This window comes from Bombyx mori, chromosome 10, assembly GCF_030269925.1.
Source record: "Bombyx mori chromosome 10, ASM3026992v2".
In the NCBI taxonomy this organism is placed as follows: domain Eukaryota; kingdom Metazoa; phylum Arthropoda; class Insecta; order Lepidoptera; family Bombycidae; genus Bombyx; species Bombyx mori.
Window position 1 is genome coordinate 8,131,578 of NC_085116.1, and position 16,013 is coordinate 8,147,590.

At 34.3% G+C, this 16,013-nt stretch overlaps 1 protein-coding gene across 3 annotated transcripts in view; it reads left to right on the top strand.

The window, feature by feature from the left end:
• LOC101746324 (telomerase-binding protein EST1A) overlaps window positions 1-1,760 on the top strand; it is a 31,078-nt gene extending 29,318 nt beyond the window's left edge. For all 3 annotated transcript variants that reach the window (XM_021347060.3, XM_038013205.2, XM_038013204.2), the window contains one exon: window positions 485-1,760. In XM_021347060.3, the coding sequence (XP_021202735.2) occupies window positions 485-529 (45 nt within the window). In that variant the 3' untranslated portion in view covers window positions 530-1,760. The remainder of the gene's footprint in view (window positions 1-484) is intronic.
• Window positions 1,761-16,013: the final 14,253 nt, after the last annotated feature.

Here is a 16,013-nt window from a genome sequence, read left to right on the forward strand (position 1 = left end):
ATAATAGCTTTGAAATTAGAACGAAAAATAAAATTTGAACTTATTGTTGCTTAATCAATATTAAGTGATAGCTTCAAGCGTTTTAGCGGGAAATTTGAAAGCGTTTTATAAATAGCATTTTCTTAGCTGGCATATATACATGTATATATATATAACAAAGATATCATGTATACATATAAGAGTCGACGAGATCACAAACAACCGTGACCACGAAAACTGTAAAGTATTCAAAACATCGATAACAATATAAGAAATGTAATAAAACGTAAAAACAATTTTAATTTTATAAATCTGATATTTCATGACTTAAAAATTAAGAACAGTTGCGAAATTACTTCAATCTTTGTCCCAACAACCGAGTAAGTTTGACTTTACGCAATTTATAATCAAAAAGCAAGAAAGGCAAATAAAAAATCTAATTAATACACGATTAGAATTTAATACTTAAGTTTAATTTACTAATTTAACGTTTTGTTTTTCACAGAAGTCATTAAGTACGACCGACGAGCCGACATCGGAGCGCAAATGATGTTTATTAAGATAAGCTCACGTGATATATAAAAGCTCGTGTTCTCTTTTATTTCTAGTTGATACGGAATAACTAAATGTGACTTAAAGTTGCGGAGCATTAGTGCTTAATTTAAATAAATATTGATGAATTATATAAATATTTTCGGTCAGTGCTTGTTTTTTGCTCGCACTGTACCTTATCTGTCGCACCTCAACTTAGTATAGGAATTGAATAGTCTAAGCAAAATCAAAATACACGAATACGGTTTGTTGTTTTTTAATATTCATGAAATCCACTTAAAGCTTTTGGGATTCGAAACTCGTGCTTCTCCTTTTGTATTTTAATAAACTAATTTAAGTTTTACGTATATCGGTTTTTAAGCAATAAAAAAATAGTTTTGTTGTGCTATTACTGTGGTTTTTGTTAAATATAAAAATTTACCGCCGACCGAATACATCTGTGTTTATATGTTATTGACTTAAATTTGTGAAAGATAAAATTACATGGTTAAAATTAATTAGTGTTTATATGTATGTTAAAATGAAACGACTTGACAGTATGTACGTTAGAGATGTTCTTTCACGTTATTGTGTTCGCATCGATATATTACGTGCCATTCATAATTCCATCGTTCTTTATATCGTTGTAAGCATAGTTTTTGCATCTTAATATTATTATTGATATAGTGCATGTTCTGAAGTGTGCTTCAGGGTATATTTTTTTAATTAGTTTTATTTCTTTTTTTTTTTTACTTTTGTTTAAGCTTAATTATTTTTTCACGATAGTAAGTAAAAAATATATTTACACACTGAATTGTTGCTTCGAAGTTTTGATTGAGACAAAGCTATGAATACGTAACGAACTTCATTGCAGATTTAGTAATACCATTTCTCTTTTAATCAATTGTATTGGATTAAAATTTTGCTATAACAAATTTACAGTTCTACGATTTGATAAAAAAAAATTCTTTATTTCAATATATACTATATAGTAGAGTTAAATGTTACTAAAAATGTAAAAATAAAAAAACTAATCAAAAAATCTCGTACATAATTCAATTGTAACCAATGGATTGTTCTGGTTTGTAGATAAAAGTATTTTATAGATTATTAATATTATATAATTAGAAAATCGTTAACAATTTTATTGTACAAAAATATCTACTTTTTCCGATCAATTTTCACGTCATTATGTTTTTTTTTAAATCTAAATCGAGATGTTTTGAAAATAAACCATGAATTATTTGAAACCCATAATTTTTATTCATTTTTCTTAGCTTAGTAGACACTTATCCGTAATAAAACTATTAAAATGTTGTGTATGACATTCATAAAGGTAGGTAAATGTTGCATTTAAGCGTCAGAAAGAAAGACTAAAAGTAAACTTGGTTGTGTGTCTATATTAAATATTAGGGGTTAAAGTGTTAAAGTATGAAATTGCCGATTTGTACTGAAAATTTCAAATTCTTGTTTTTTTTGAACTTATTTATTTAATCAAAATATCTGATATTATTATCTATACATTGCTGCCATCTAATAGGAAGGTCATTTATGCTTTTGCGAACTCTGATGATCTACATGCTACAAACTGTGTGAAAGCATTTTGTACTGCCTCCTGGGAAGAAAACTTTTTATCACGTAGAAAATTGTCCAAATTACGAAATCTGGCGAATACGGAGGGTGACGAATGGTTTCTAATTGCAGTTCCTGTAGAGTTAAAACTGTTTCTCGTGCTGTATGAAGTTTCGCGTTATCATGGAGCAATAATGGTGAAGATCGATTGATGAGTCTTGGCTGTTTCACTGCAAGTTTTGCTATCATTGTTCGGAGTTCGGCACAGTAGACATCTGCCGTTATTGCTTGAACAGATCGGAAAAAGCTATAGTGAATAACACCACGCTGAGACCACCAAACAGTTACCATTACCATATACCTCTTTATTAGTAAGCTTTGCTTTAGGACAGTTGCGGCGTTTGACCTGGGGTCAGCCGTTGCATTTTTCGCTTATGGCTTTCGTAAAGAATCGACTTTTCTTCAACACGCATTTCTTTCTGCAGATCAGTCAAATCCGAAGGCACCCATTTTTTATTTTTTTTTATTTTACTGATTTGACGCTAATGAGTCAAAGTTGTTGGTAAGGTAGGGTTAAACCATGTCGCTAATTCCTGGGGAGTTTGGCTCGGATCGGCTTTCACCATCTCTTTCAATGTGTTCATTGTTTTTCACATGTGTGGGCAGTCTTCCACGTGGTTCGTGGTGTTAAGTGGTTACTAGAGCCCATAGACATCTACAACGTAAATGCGCCACCCACCTTATAGTTATATAGAGATATTAGTTTTTAGGAGTAAGTTCTAAGGACTCAAGTATAGTTACAACGGCTGCCCCACCTTTCAAACCGAAACGCATTACTGCTTCACGGCAGAAATATGCAGGGTGGTGGTACCTTCCCGTGAGGACTCACAAGAGATCCTACCATCAGTAAGAGTTCAGCGTTAGTTCCGCTAGAACTCGTATTCAAAAATCACTCGAATTTTCGAAGTTTCTTTCTTGTCTAGGCTGAATAGAAAAAAAAACAACTGAAAATCGATAATCGAATATTGCACATTTTTTAAAACAAGAACCTCATAGGTACAATTTAAAAAAAGTTTCACTCATCATTTTATCATCTCAAACCTTGAAGGTTGTCAATTCGAAGTACCTATTACAATAGAACGGCAATTTCATACTTTAACCCCTATTAAAAGAATGGGAACATCTTCCGACGAGCGGGTATTATTGGTTGCCATATCAACGCGGCGACAGTCTGAATGTAGTTTTCCAAAACTTATATAAAAATGCAAGATTTCTTGAATTTATCATTAGCAATATTTAGGTTTTTGAGTTTCTCACACACCTACCAGTAGTTATCAATGCATAGACGAAAAACCGAACTATGACAATAAATTGGCTTTGATTTAAAAATAAAGCTGTACTTATAATTTCTTTAGACCCAATCTATCAATATCTAACAATATAGACCAATCTATGAATCTTTTTTTTTTGAAATATTCACGGCAGTTATATTATAATAATTAAAAACGTCATGGTTTTTCTAGGTGACAATATCATCTGTGACATAAAGAGAATTCGTTGCTTTAAAAATTTTAACCAGCAAAATTTAAAGAAATTCTTTCATCAGTTCGGAGTTTTTGGCGGGAATGCGATGCGGAAATTATGTGAATTGTTTTGTTTTGTTACTTTAGTGTTTTTTCGGGTTTCGATATGATTAAAGGTGGTTTATTGACTGTTTAGCATCTCTGAAATCACTTTCGATTGTTACACACCGCATTGATAAACAGGTCTATCAGTCTTAACAGTGTTTAACTCACTTAACCCACCCAGTGACTGCCTTCATGCTCACTTTAAATTAAAAAGTGTTATGTGGTTATCGAAAAAATCATAATAAAACTGATATTTGTACACTGGTTAAATAAAAATATTGGCTAAAGTATATGTATATAAAGCTAATCATAATGTCATTTCAGTATAGAAAATAGTCAAATATATTTAATTAATAAAATTGGTACTTAATGAAAAAATTTTTCAATTTTTTTTTTTCTATAATCTGCTAGCCTTATTTCTCGATATGGTTTTTCACTCAAATAAATTAAAAATGCCCATTTCCCATGGTGAATGCCTATTTCCACCTTAAAGGAAAATACTTTAAAGTGCAGTTTTTCAGCGTCAACGTGTGCGAAATGTTAAAATGCTGGTCCGGGAAAGTTGCCTTGAGTTTTTCTTCATCTGGCGGCAACTACGGTGCTCACGTCTTTAGGACGAAGAACATGTGGTAGAGCATACCTTTTAACGTTTTCGGAATAATAATAATACATTTTGAACAACCGGGCAATCATCTCGGGCAATAGCAGGATCTTGCAGGCCAATGCAGTGGAGAGCTTGATCATAAAGTAGCTTAAATTTAAAACACGTTAAAAGTGACCAATGACCATAGCTCTGGTTTATCAGTAAAGTAGTTTCGCCTTATAGTGGAATCATTGGTGAAAGGCTCTCGGTCGGCTACCTTTAAAGAGCAGAACAATAAGAGACTAGTCGATTTTTAATGGAGTAGAGTATGTAGTGGCAAACGGTTTAGCGGTTGCTGGATCTCATAGATATTACAACATGTAGGTACGCCGCTGTCCACCTAGAGGGTCTAAGTAAAAGACGGACTATTAGTCTTCGACCAACGATAGTATATGAATCTAAACATCCGCAGTTATTTTATACAATTAAAATGTGAAGAATTCTGTGCGTTCAGAAATGCGCATGGAATATTTTACCACACATTATCACGAAATTAAATACATAGTACAAGAATTCCGTCTACAATGGATTTATCGCGATATCGCTTGAAGAGAATCAGCATCACGATATGTATCCGGTTAATTGCTTGGTTTTCCTATGTTTAAGAAATATAAAATATCATTAGAACTTACGTAATACCAACAAAAATATGAATGCAATATTTTATTATCGGATACTAATGATGCGCTCGGACAAGGATGAACTCTATTATACCTTTTAGTTTAAAGACACTCAAAGTGCGGATAATTCACGCCTGGCATTGATTTAGAGGTTGCGTATTGAAAATGTAATTTTATGAACGCATTTATAGGGCTGATAATTAAGATTTTAGAAGAATGTTAAATCCATATATTTTCCTACCAGTGAGAGATTTCTATCTATATATGTACGTAGACTTGAGCAATGGGAATTGGCAATGTTCCGAGGCGAGGCTTGTGTGCACCGTTGAGGTTGTAAAAGCACCGTTAAACTTATTTACCGTGCGCATCTCTCTTCAGGCAGCGCCTCACTATAACATATATTTAATACGAATTAAGCATAAGAAGATATTCTACAACTGGTACGATTATTACTGTTAATAAAATTCGCCATCATTACGGATATTCTTAATTAGATTCAAGAAAGTAATTAATAATTTGCTAGTCAGAAGAACAGAAGGTTTTCAACCCATACAGTTTTTTAAACGTGTCAGGCCCATGTAACGGTGTTAATTATTAGATTTTAATGAAGATACACAGAAGAGATTTTAGGAAATGACCTTATTTGTTGTTCGAGAACTTTGACAAACTAAGGGTACGTTTGTCTAAAGTAAATATTGAAAGTTATGTGTCCGTGCAATAAAAGAAGTCATTCGTGAACATTGTTAGGTATGTATTTTATTAGAAAACTAGCTGACCCGGCAGACTTCGTAGTGCCCCAATCGATAAATAAAAGACCTAAACTTTTGTATAAAATAAACTTAAAACAAACAAAAGAAATCCGTCCGACGGGGGACACATCAAAGGAAAAACAAAATTGTTTTTTTTTTATATAATTCCCAGCATTTTCATATTTATTCACCTTTTAAACCTTTTCTGAACTTCCACGAATAATTCAAGACCGAAATTAGCCAAATCGGCCCAGCCGTTCTCGAGTTTTAGCGAGACTAACGAACAGCGATTCATTTTTATATATATAGATAGAAGATAGATGTTGTAGATAAATGTGTTTTATTCTGATTTTCCGAAGGTCATACCCGTTGTGATTTTCACGAACCAATAACAAGTCAAGTAACAAACAGTCCTTAGTGTAGGGATTGCATGTAGGCTGGTGAGACAGCAACTCATACCCTGTTGGAGTATGACGAAGCTGCAGTTTACCGGATGAAATACCTTGACAGTAAGGTCGTCGACAACCATACCAAGAGTCCCGAGGTAGGGACCAACGTTCAAGGGTAACTAAATAATAAATAAGTAAGTTTTTGTCTGTTAATTCTATACATTTAACAATACGTCGAGGTAATCCGTAAAGCTGTTTAAATGTACACTAACAAAATGATAGATTTTTTTAAATTTGTAAATGAACCATTGATCTAATTACATAGGTCTTAGTCAGATGGAATTCCGTAGGGTTTGTATCACCCGGTAAAAGGTCGAATACGTACCTACCTAAAAGCTGGTTTATACTTAACAAATAAAATAAGAATACAGATATACTGAACCCAAGTAAAAAAAAAGAGAATTTGTTAAAGAAAAAGATAAAATAAATAATTTAGATATCCTCCTGCACGATTTTGAAGCGTATTCGATGTTGAATGCAAAATAACTAAGTAATAAAAATAAAGATGAACTATTTATTAATACTCGTTATTTACAAATGCTAACTGTATTTGATGGGAAGTACAATAATTATAATGCAGTTAAAGATTCAAAATGATTTATATTAGAAGATAAAACCGTAATTGTACGTTTATAAAATCTACAATATTTATGACTGCTGTTACGTAAACACATCCAGTTAACTATTCGTTTTGTGTTTTGGGTACACCTCACTATAGAAAAGTTTGCTGGCACATTCTGATGCTTTATAGTATTACCTAAACGTGTTGAAGTTTTATATGTGTTGAAGCGCAACTGTAATTAACATGAATGTATGGGGTAGGGGAATGAGGTATTTCTCGTGGGTATTGTGTCCCCTATTATTATGTTTCATCGATATAGCATACTTTTGTTTGATTGTTTCAATAAATCAAATCTAATTGTCGTCATACATGGAATTTGATTGCCAAGATTTTAGCTATGGTTTTATTTTATTAGCTGTAGCCGTAGCTCTTAACTAGCTGTACCCGTCCGCTTCGCTGGGCATTTAAAATTAACATTATTATTTCTCATCCCCACAAAGATTCTCATCATTAACGCCCCCGCAACTGGTGTAGGGAGTCCAAAACTCATATAAATATTAGCCTATCCATTAAGTACATGTATTTTCTACACGGATACCAAGTTTCAAGTCAATCGGATGCACGGTTCAGTGGTTATAACGGAATATCCGTAAAAATCACTGTAGATTTATATATTAGTATAGATATCATTGTTTCCAAAATTTGTTGTAAATATTTGATGAAAACGTTAAAATTAGTTAATAACATATGCGTTTTCAAAGACTCAACGGTAATAAACTGCTAACCTAAAGGAAACGAATAATAATAATCCACAGATCATAGAAACAAGGAGATTAGCTTTGTACAAAAAATTATTCGTGTTCAGATGTCTCCGCGTTTCTCCCACTTACTTCACTCACACAAAACCAAAAATTGTAAGAACGGCACACGAGCTCATATTTCTCCCGCACACGAAGAAACTTACAGCAACACCAATAAACTCATTAATAGAACACATGCAAAAAGAGGGCGGCGCATTTACCTGTAGCTACGGACTCTGAATAAACACACATGTGCAAGTTATGCAACTAGTGATGTTAAGTGATAATCATAGAAAAGTATCGATTAAAATTCAGTTAACTATATTATCTGCTCTCTCTCCTAAAATTTTATTGACTATAATACTTATAATAATAATAATAAATTGACTTGAATACTATACCGGAGTTTCCCTCGACCGTAGGTACTCTATACAAGCGAAGTTTTATCATAATTGGAATATTAACTAATTATATTAACTACCAAGAAACAGTTAGGATATCAACTTCTCGAATCAAGAGAAACACAAGTAAAACTGCAAGAATTTTATTGTTAAGGATTTTATTGACCAGTAAAATGTAAATATTTATTTAAAACTTGCCGCTTAGACAGTTTAGGTATAGCGTTCTTAGTTAAGTAGTGTAATCTTATGTTTACATATTTTTCCATTACGGCTTTTATAAGAATTATTAAATGGTTATTCATTGGCGATTGATTAAATTGGTGAAAATTAATTTTTTCAAAAAGATTCATACCTAAAAAATGCGATAAAGATTTTGACATGAGCTCTTGTCTAATATTTTTTGATAAAATTTTCGTGGTATTAGATGAAAGAATATATGTTTTTATTATTACTTCCATCCGTTTACATATGGTTATTACGTCACTAGATGGAAATATAAGGCCGCCTTTATCCTTCAATTTTATTAACTTGAGGTGCTTGTCATTAATTGTATCTGCAATCAAACCGCTACAGCATGTATCACACTTCAGCAATTTTAGCAAACGATGAACTATAAATCCAGCTATGTATGACACTACCTGGCTACTAAATTCTGTGACATCTTGTACAAGTATACTGATTTCCTCATCAAATACGGCTTGTTCATATAATAAACTCATCTCGTCTTCGTCATTACCTTCGTGTAACTTACATGGTTCGATTGTCAGATTTATATTTTGGACAGCTGAAGAGCACGACAAAAAAGAAACCTCCTCAAGAGCTATACAGTTTCCCTGGTCTACATCTCTAAGCTCCGACTTTACCAAGAGCTTTTTATATATTGCTTGAAACTGTCGCGCCGTTGGGTTGGTGCTGCATCCACCATGTGACCGTATATGTCCAAACATAAGCTCTAAATGATCTTGGCTGATTTTGTAAGCCGGAATGTACTTAAGTTTTTGGTCCTTTTCAATTAGTTGTATATACAAGGCCTTGAGGCTTTCTATGCACACTAATAAACCAATAAAACCGGTTTTTCTGGGTGTAATGATAGCTTTTGTACCATCTGAAAGCTTTATAGATGTTAGACACCGTTTCGCCTTTTCTAAAGTTTCAAATACCTTGTCTTTGTTGCCTGGGCAAACTGGTTTTTTATAATGGAGTTGGGCCATATGCCTTGAATTTAACACATCGAACAAGTTGTTGATAGTTTTTAGATATTCCACAGTGCCTTCTACATCATCAAAACCAGCGATTTGAAGTTCACAACAAAAATTCAGGGCATCTGCAACACTGTTGCTAAATAATTGCGAAGCTAAGCGAACTTTCATTTTTTGGTTCTTGAAAAAGATATGACTTTTTCGTAATTTATTTGCTAAGTGCAGTTTTTCTTTATCCTGAATGTCATACAGATTTTTTAGATGACTCCATTTTATACACCTATTTGAAGCATCCATGAAACATCCATATGATTCAAAAGCATTTCTCAATAGCTTCAGCATGTGGCATGGATCGAGAAAAATATGTACAGGTTGACGAGTAACGGGGTGCTCAAAATATGATTTTAAGTTTTCAACTTCAAAAGAACATCCGAGTTTCTTAGCCATGGTGATATTGGCTGGACAGCCGTCAAAAGTCATCGAGGTAACTTGAATACCTGTATCTTCTAATAATTCCAAACATTGTCTGACAAGATTAGACCGTTGTTCTCCTGTGACACCGTCAATGAGAAAATACCCGACTGGTATTTTCCAAGCCCCATTAATTGCGGTAACTAAAAATACAAGAACTTCTTTGGCTTCGGGTAAACAATCCCCTTGTTCTGCAGAATTAGAAATATCAACATACCCGTGCATTTGTTTTCCATCCCACTCTACATGCTGTCTGATTGCCATTTCATCTAAAACTAAATTACACAACAATTTGTGTTTAGTGCAGGCAGTTTTAAGTTTTATCGCTTTTAATGATTCTTGCGTGAATCCAGGCTGAGCATCGATAGATTGGTACCACTTTTTTATGGTTCGAATATGAGGCAAAGCTGTTTGGAATTTTTTTCTTACATACGCGTACGCCTTTGGCGAATAAAAGTGAAGAGTAGTGGCAAAAATTCTTAAAGCAGGCGGATATTTCTGGTTAGTACTTTGACCCGATGAAACATTTCTTTCATAACGCTGGATAAGGTCGGTTACTCCAATGTTTTCTAATTGCGTAACGTGATCAGCACTAATGAAGTTTTTTTCATTAAGGTTTTTCAAAATGTCCTTTAAATTAGCAATTTTTTTCTGATAACGGCTGGTTTTCTTTTGAAGCCTTCTGATTTGCATTTTTTGTGTTTTTATGAAACTGTCTTGTACCAAAATCAATTGGCGTAATTTACGCTTTCTAGGTGTTTCGATGAGATCATTTTTTTCCAGATTTTCTTGTTCCAAAATGCTATTTTGTCGAGCATTAAAGTTTGTATCGATACCATATATTGTAGACGTTGGAGCAGTATTTTCCGAATTATCGTTTTTTTCACAAGTGAGATTTTGTGATTCGGTTCCGGTTGGAAGTTTTAAAGCAACCGTCTGTAATTAAGAAAACATTCCGCATTTATATAATTTCTCATATAAAAAACTTACTTTGTTTTATATTTATATTAAAAAAAAGAAACAAGTTTTTGATGTTGTAAAATAGTTTAACTTACCAAATTAGGATCCTTTTTATCCAATTCAGAATAAAAGCACACTTTGGATGTGGAAGGTTCCATATAATTCATCAATACCATACGCAACTTCAATGTTGGGACCGACCATTCGAAGAGCCGACGAACTTTCTTCAATGGTTGAAAGCACTTTGGCTCAAAGTGGGACGAGCATATGGTGTGATTTTTTGTTGGGAACCAGCTTGGACCCCTTCCTGTCGCATTTATCCACATTTCTTTTATCTTTGGATCTTTCGGATAGCTAAAGTTTTAAAATAAAAGCATGGTATAAATGATGATCATTATATGAATGATGCATGAATACCACAATATATTAAAAACCAACACATTATCTACACTTATTTTACGTTTTATCAGTTATTTAATGCTCAGTTTCTGAAGTTACTATTTACCTATATTGCCATTAGCTATTGATTCAATAAAAGTTAGGTGAAGTAATCAAGAAATAGAAACAAATTGGGTTTTTAAATAATTAATTGTATCTTAAATAATCATTCGTACTAAATAGGATCGTATAAAATATCGACAATACAGACAATACAATAACAGACAACCCTAACACACAAAAGCCGACAGCGGCCGCTTCACGAAACTATCGTGTGAGTGAGAGTATCAGTAAAAAAATTATCCATTGCGCTATTAGAGCAGCCGATTCATCGATTCATTTGTACTAAGCAAGCAATGGTTTTAGTTCCTAATGAAAAGGGATCTATCATCGCTTTTCTAAATTTTTTAATGAATTCTGTAATTTCAATATGATAAACTATAATATTGTAGTACTTACGTGTGAAATGAGATGCTATCTTTCTTGTAATTCACAATACAGCTGTTATTTTTGCAAACAATCACTGAACAACGCGGCATTTTGTTAAAAATCGTAAGCAATGAAGACGTCGCAAGTTGACATTCGACTAATGACCGAAACTGGCATCAAGCCGCTTTGAGGCCAGATGCGTTCGCAAGCGCCACGCCTCCTTGCCATATCTCCTGTGTTTCTATGATCTGTGTAATAATCATTCGTTACGTTACGCACAAATGCTTATTGCTTTGAATAATTTGTTAACCCGCAATGAATTGGGAGAAAAGTAAGGGATCAACAACCTCTCGTATGCTTAGCTCTTATGGCATCTGTGCGGCAGTATTATCCGTGCTTGTACAAAACTATTGTTCCAGATTTCGAAGCGATACTTAATTGAAGCTATAAAAGATTATCTAGGACTGCCTAAAATTAATATTGGTAAACCTGACCGTATGGGAATGCTTTGAAGTACTGTTTAAAATGTAATTTTCTTTTCGCACCATTCGTCATTGATTGTAGGGCTTAGCTGTATGACCATGTAGGTACCATATACAAGACGTAGAATGCGTTCCCAATCGGCCGCGTACTGTCAGATCTGGAACCTCTCTTTAAGTCTTTAGCCCTAAAATATGCTCTTATTCAATTGAGGTTTATTTATATTGAACGGTATACGGAATTAAAAGTATATATGAACAAATTACAAACATAAATGATTGTACAAAGCGGCTTAGGAAAAGGCTTTAGGACAGTAATTTACAGTAGGTAACAACGTGGCTGTGCCTGTGGGGCTTTCGGCGTCCATGGGCGGCGGCAGTTACTAAACATAAGGTGAGCCATACACTTGACTGTCTGCGACAGCAATTATGAAAAAAAATATTGTAAAACAATAAGCCTTTGAATTGTAACAGAGTGCTTCCTTTTGGATTACTGTGCACACCCACAGGGTAAAAGTCTTATCCTTTCTACTTTTCACTACTGACCCGGTTGCTTATCTTTCATCCAGAAGTCTATATAGTTATTTAATGTGGAAGGATTGTTCCTAAATAGATTTGAAACATTCACAGTTTCTGTCAACACAGTTGACAGAAACTGTGATATAACACGTATAACGATATAACGTTTGATATAACACGATTCATTCAAATCAAATCACTCCGATTAAATTTAGGTAAGTAAAAGGTTTTTGTTTTACTGTTTCCGTAAAACTGTGAAATGAAATTGATAAGGTATGCTATTTGGCTTACGTATACACTGAAAATTGATTAGAATTTAACTGTAAATTATAAAAAGGGTTATGACAAATTGACCAAAATTTCATAATTAATTTGAAATAATTTCTCGTGACATATGTATTTGGATCACAATATTATTTGTTTTTGTTATTTTTTTGTTAATAACTTATCAATACACATAGTAACTCTACAGTTAAAACCAAAACAGTAATAGTATTTCGTGGAGCGCAAATTTTGTTAATTCAGATTATTTTGTAAAACAAGATAAGGTATGCATAATTATTGGCGCTTCGCATTTAGTAGGATACGAAATGCTATTTCATCACAACATTAATTAATTTACATTTTTAACGTTTAAAATGCGGAAGTGAGTGTATTTATTATGGCTGTAATAGTATATTGCCTGTCCCTGAATTTACGGATTAGCGTTCATTAAAGTTTACCGTTAAGCTATTAATTATCTTATTTAATAATGTTATTCACCTGATGTGTACTGACATATTGTACGGTGTACCGTGAAAAATGCTGATATTTAGAGTTCAGCCATTTTTCTTCCATTATCTTTTTTTTTTCATTGGCGTCATAGCATCCGGTATAACGCGGTCAAGTACTTTAAGACGTTTCATTTTATAATGGACAGAAAATATGTTTTTAATCTCAAATTTATGTACGCAGATTCTAATTAAAATTAGCTGTTTTTATTGGCTTCTCGATATTATTTGGTTCGTTGTTTCTTATATGTATTAAGTTATGGTAAATACATATTTTTTCTTTTTATTGCTCAGGTTTGTGGACGAGCTCACAGTCCACCTGGTGTTAAGCGGTTACCGGAGTCCATAGACATCTACAACGTAAATGAGGCCACCTTGAGATATAAGTTCGAAGGTCTCAGTATAGTTAGAACGGCTGCCCCACCCTTCAAACCGAAACGCATTACTGCTTCACGACTGAAATAGGCAACAAGGAATAATATATGAATAATTGATTTTATACCGCCACCTATGCCAGACATCTGCAATGCCAAGTGTATAATCAAGCAGCTTTTATAGTTAACGGCGCTTATCAATCGTTTGAAGAAAGACATCATAGCGTTCGGAGCTCGGCTACGGACTGATACGTGAATTTGTTCGAGAGCTGCACATGCGGCAAAGAGATTTCTTGCACTATGCACAATCGCACAGTTTCCAGGTAATAGGGATGAACACGTATTTATTTAATTACTTTATAATCCGACGTTTCGAATTCACTACAGTTACACGTGACCACGAAAACTGCAAAGTTCGTGACCAAAAAATAAGCACGGGATTAAACCGTGAAACTTTCTGTTAATCATGTCATGTCCGACCAAAGGCTTTTACTTTACGAAGCTTAGGTCAGAGCTCGCGTGGCGTTCTACTCTCATCGATAAGTCAGAGCTCCCAAATAGTTACTCGTTCCATTCGACTAACACCAGAGGCGAATTGTTCGATCCCTCAGGTGTCCCCCCAGTCAGTTTTGACTGGTGGTAGGACCTCTTGTGAGTCCGCACGGGTAGGTACCACCGCCCTGCCTATTTCTGCCGTGAAGCAGTGGTGCGTTTCGGTTTGAAGGGTGGGGCAGCCGTTGTAACTATACTGAGACCTTAGAACTTATATCTCAAGGTGGGTTACGCATTTACGTTGTAGATGTCTATGGGCTCCAGCAACCACTTAACATCTAAGCAATAAAAAAAAGTTATTTCTTGCAGGAGCCGTCACGGTTGAACCGTATTGACGCGTCTCTCTAATACTTTATTGTATGCTTCATGTGGAGTGATCTAAGGAACCATTTAAGAAAGTTCTAATCTCAGTTTATTAGCATCGCTCATTCTCTGCCATTGTGAAGTTCAACCTGAGACCTCTTATAACCTTATTCTGTGCGTTTCCAGAGGTAATTTACTATACGAATTATCGGATCCTGGAATTAATTCTGCGTCTTGGTGTTCTTTCTGTGGTCACTTAAGAAAAACCCACAAGCAAAACGTATTAAAAAAAATCTCATAAACTTCGACTTATCCTGTTAATTTTTTTTTGCAGAAAAAGTAGAAATAAATACATATATTATTTAAGTTATAATGACCTCCTAATTAATGTACATAATGTGTTCATGCTCAAGCACAACACAAGCACAGTACAGTTTTTTTTCCTTGATTTATAAAACGTGTTATCATCACATTAGTTATCATGTTTTTATGCATGGAACGATCTTCTGGCATAAGTCATGATGTTGACATCAGCTAAGGCTTATTATTTGAATAGTATCCGGTTTATGTCTGCCTCGTAATGATCCAGCAATAGTGTTGTGATTCATCTTTCATTCAACTTTGGAGATTAGTACACTACAAAAATTATTCGTAAACCTGCGCGACTTCTCATTTATTTTTTAATTGTTTAGATGGGTGGACGAGCTCACGGCCCACCTGGTGTTAAGTGGTTACCGGAGCTCATAGACATCTACAACGTAAACACTGCCACCCACCTTGAGACATGAGTTCTAAGGTCTCACTTTTAACAGTACAACGGCTGCCCCACCCTTCGAACCGAAACGCATTACTACTTCACAGCAGAAAATAGGCAGGGCGGTGGTACCAACCCGTGCGGACTCACAAGACGTCCTACCACCAGTAAAAATAAAGATATTGATTATTTTTAGACAACATAGTCTCTGCCATGTTACGCTATCACTGTCGCTAAACTTACGAAATGATTTCCCCTGTTGAAACGCGCCTATTTTTAAATAAATCATTAAACCAATTATCTTGTTAAAGTAATATTATATTATAAAATGTTTATGAATACCAACATAATGCGCGTTCAATACTTGCGTTCATAATAAATAAACGTTCACGACTATCTATTTTATTAGAAGTAAAATATAATAAAACGGAATGTTCGGATTTCATTGGAAATTATTAAATTTGGAAGATGATTGAATTTTTTACAAGGTAATCAATGAGTCGTGCGCTAGGACGGGGCGGGTTAGCTCATCCGGCAAACATTTTGGTGGTTTTTGTGATCGAAGGAAGGCCTCGGCGAACACGACTTCTCAAAACAAATGACGCCATGGTTTCAATTCATTTATACTTTTCCCCTGTTTGCCTATTGAATTAAGAATTTCGTATTAAAGCATTAACTATCAGATTGCCTGGTGAATATCAGAAAAAAAGAATGAATTATGAAATGAATTATACTTATACTGGTGGTAGGACCTCTTGTGAGTCCGCACGGGTAGGTACCACCGCCCCGCCTATTTCCGCCGTGAAGCAGTAATGCGTTTCGGTTTGAAGG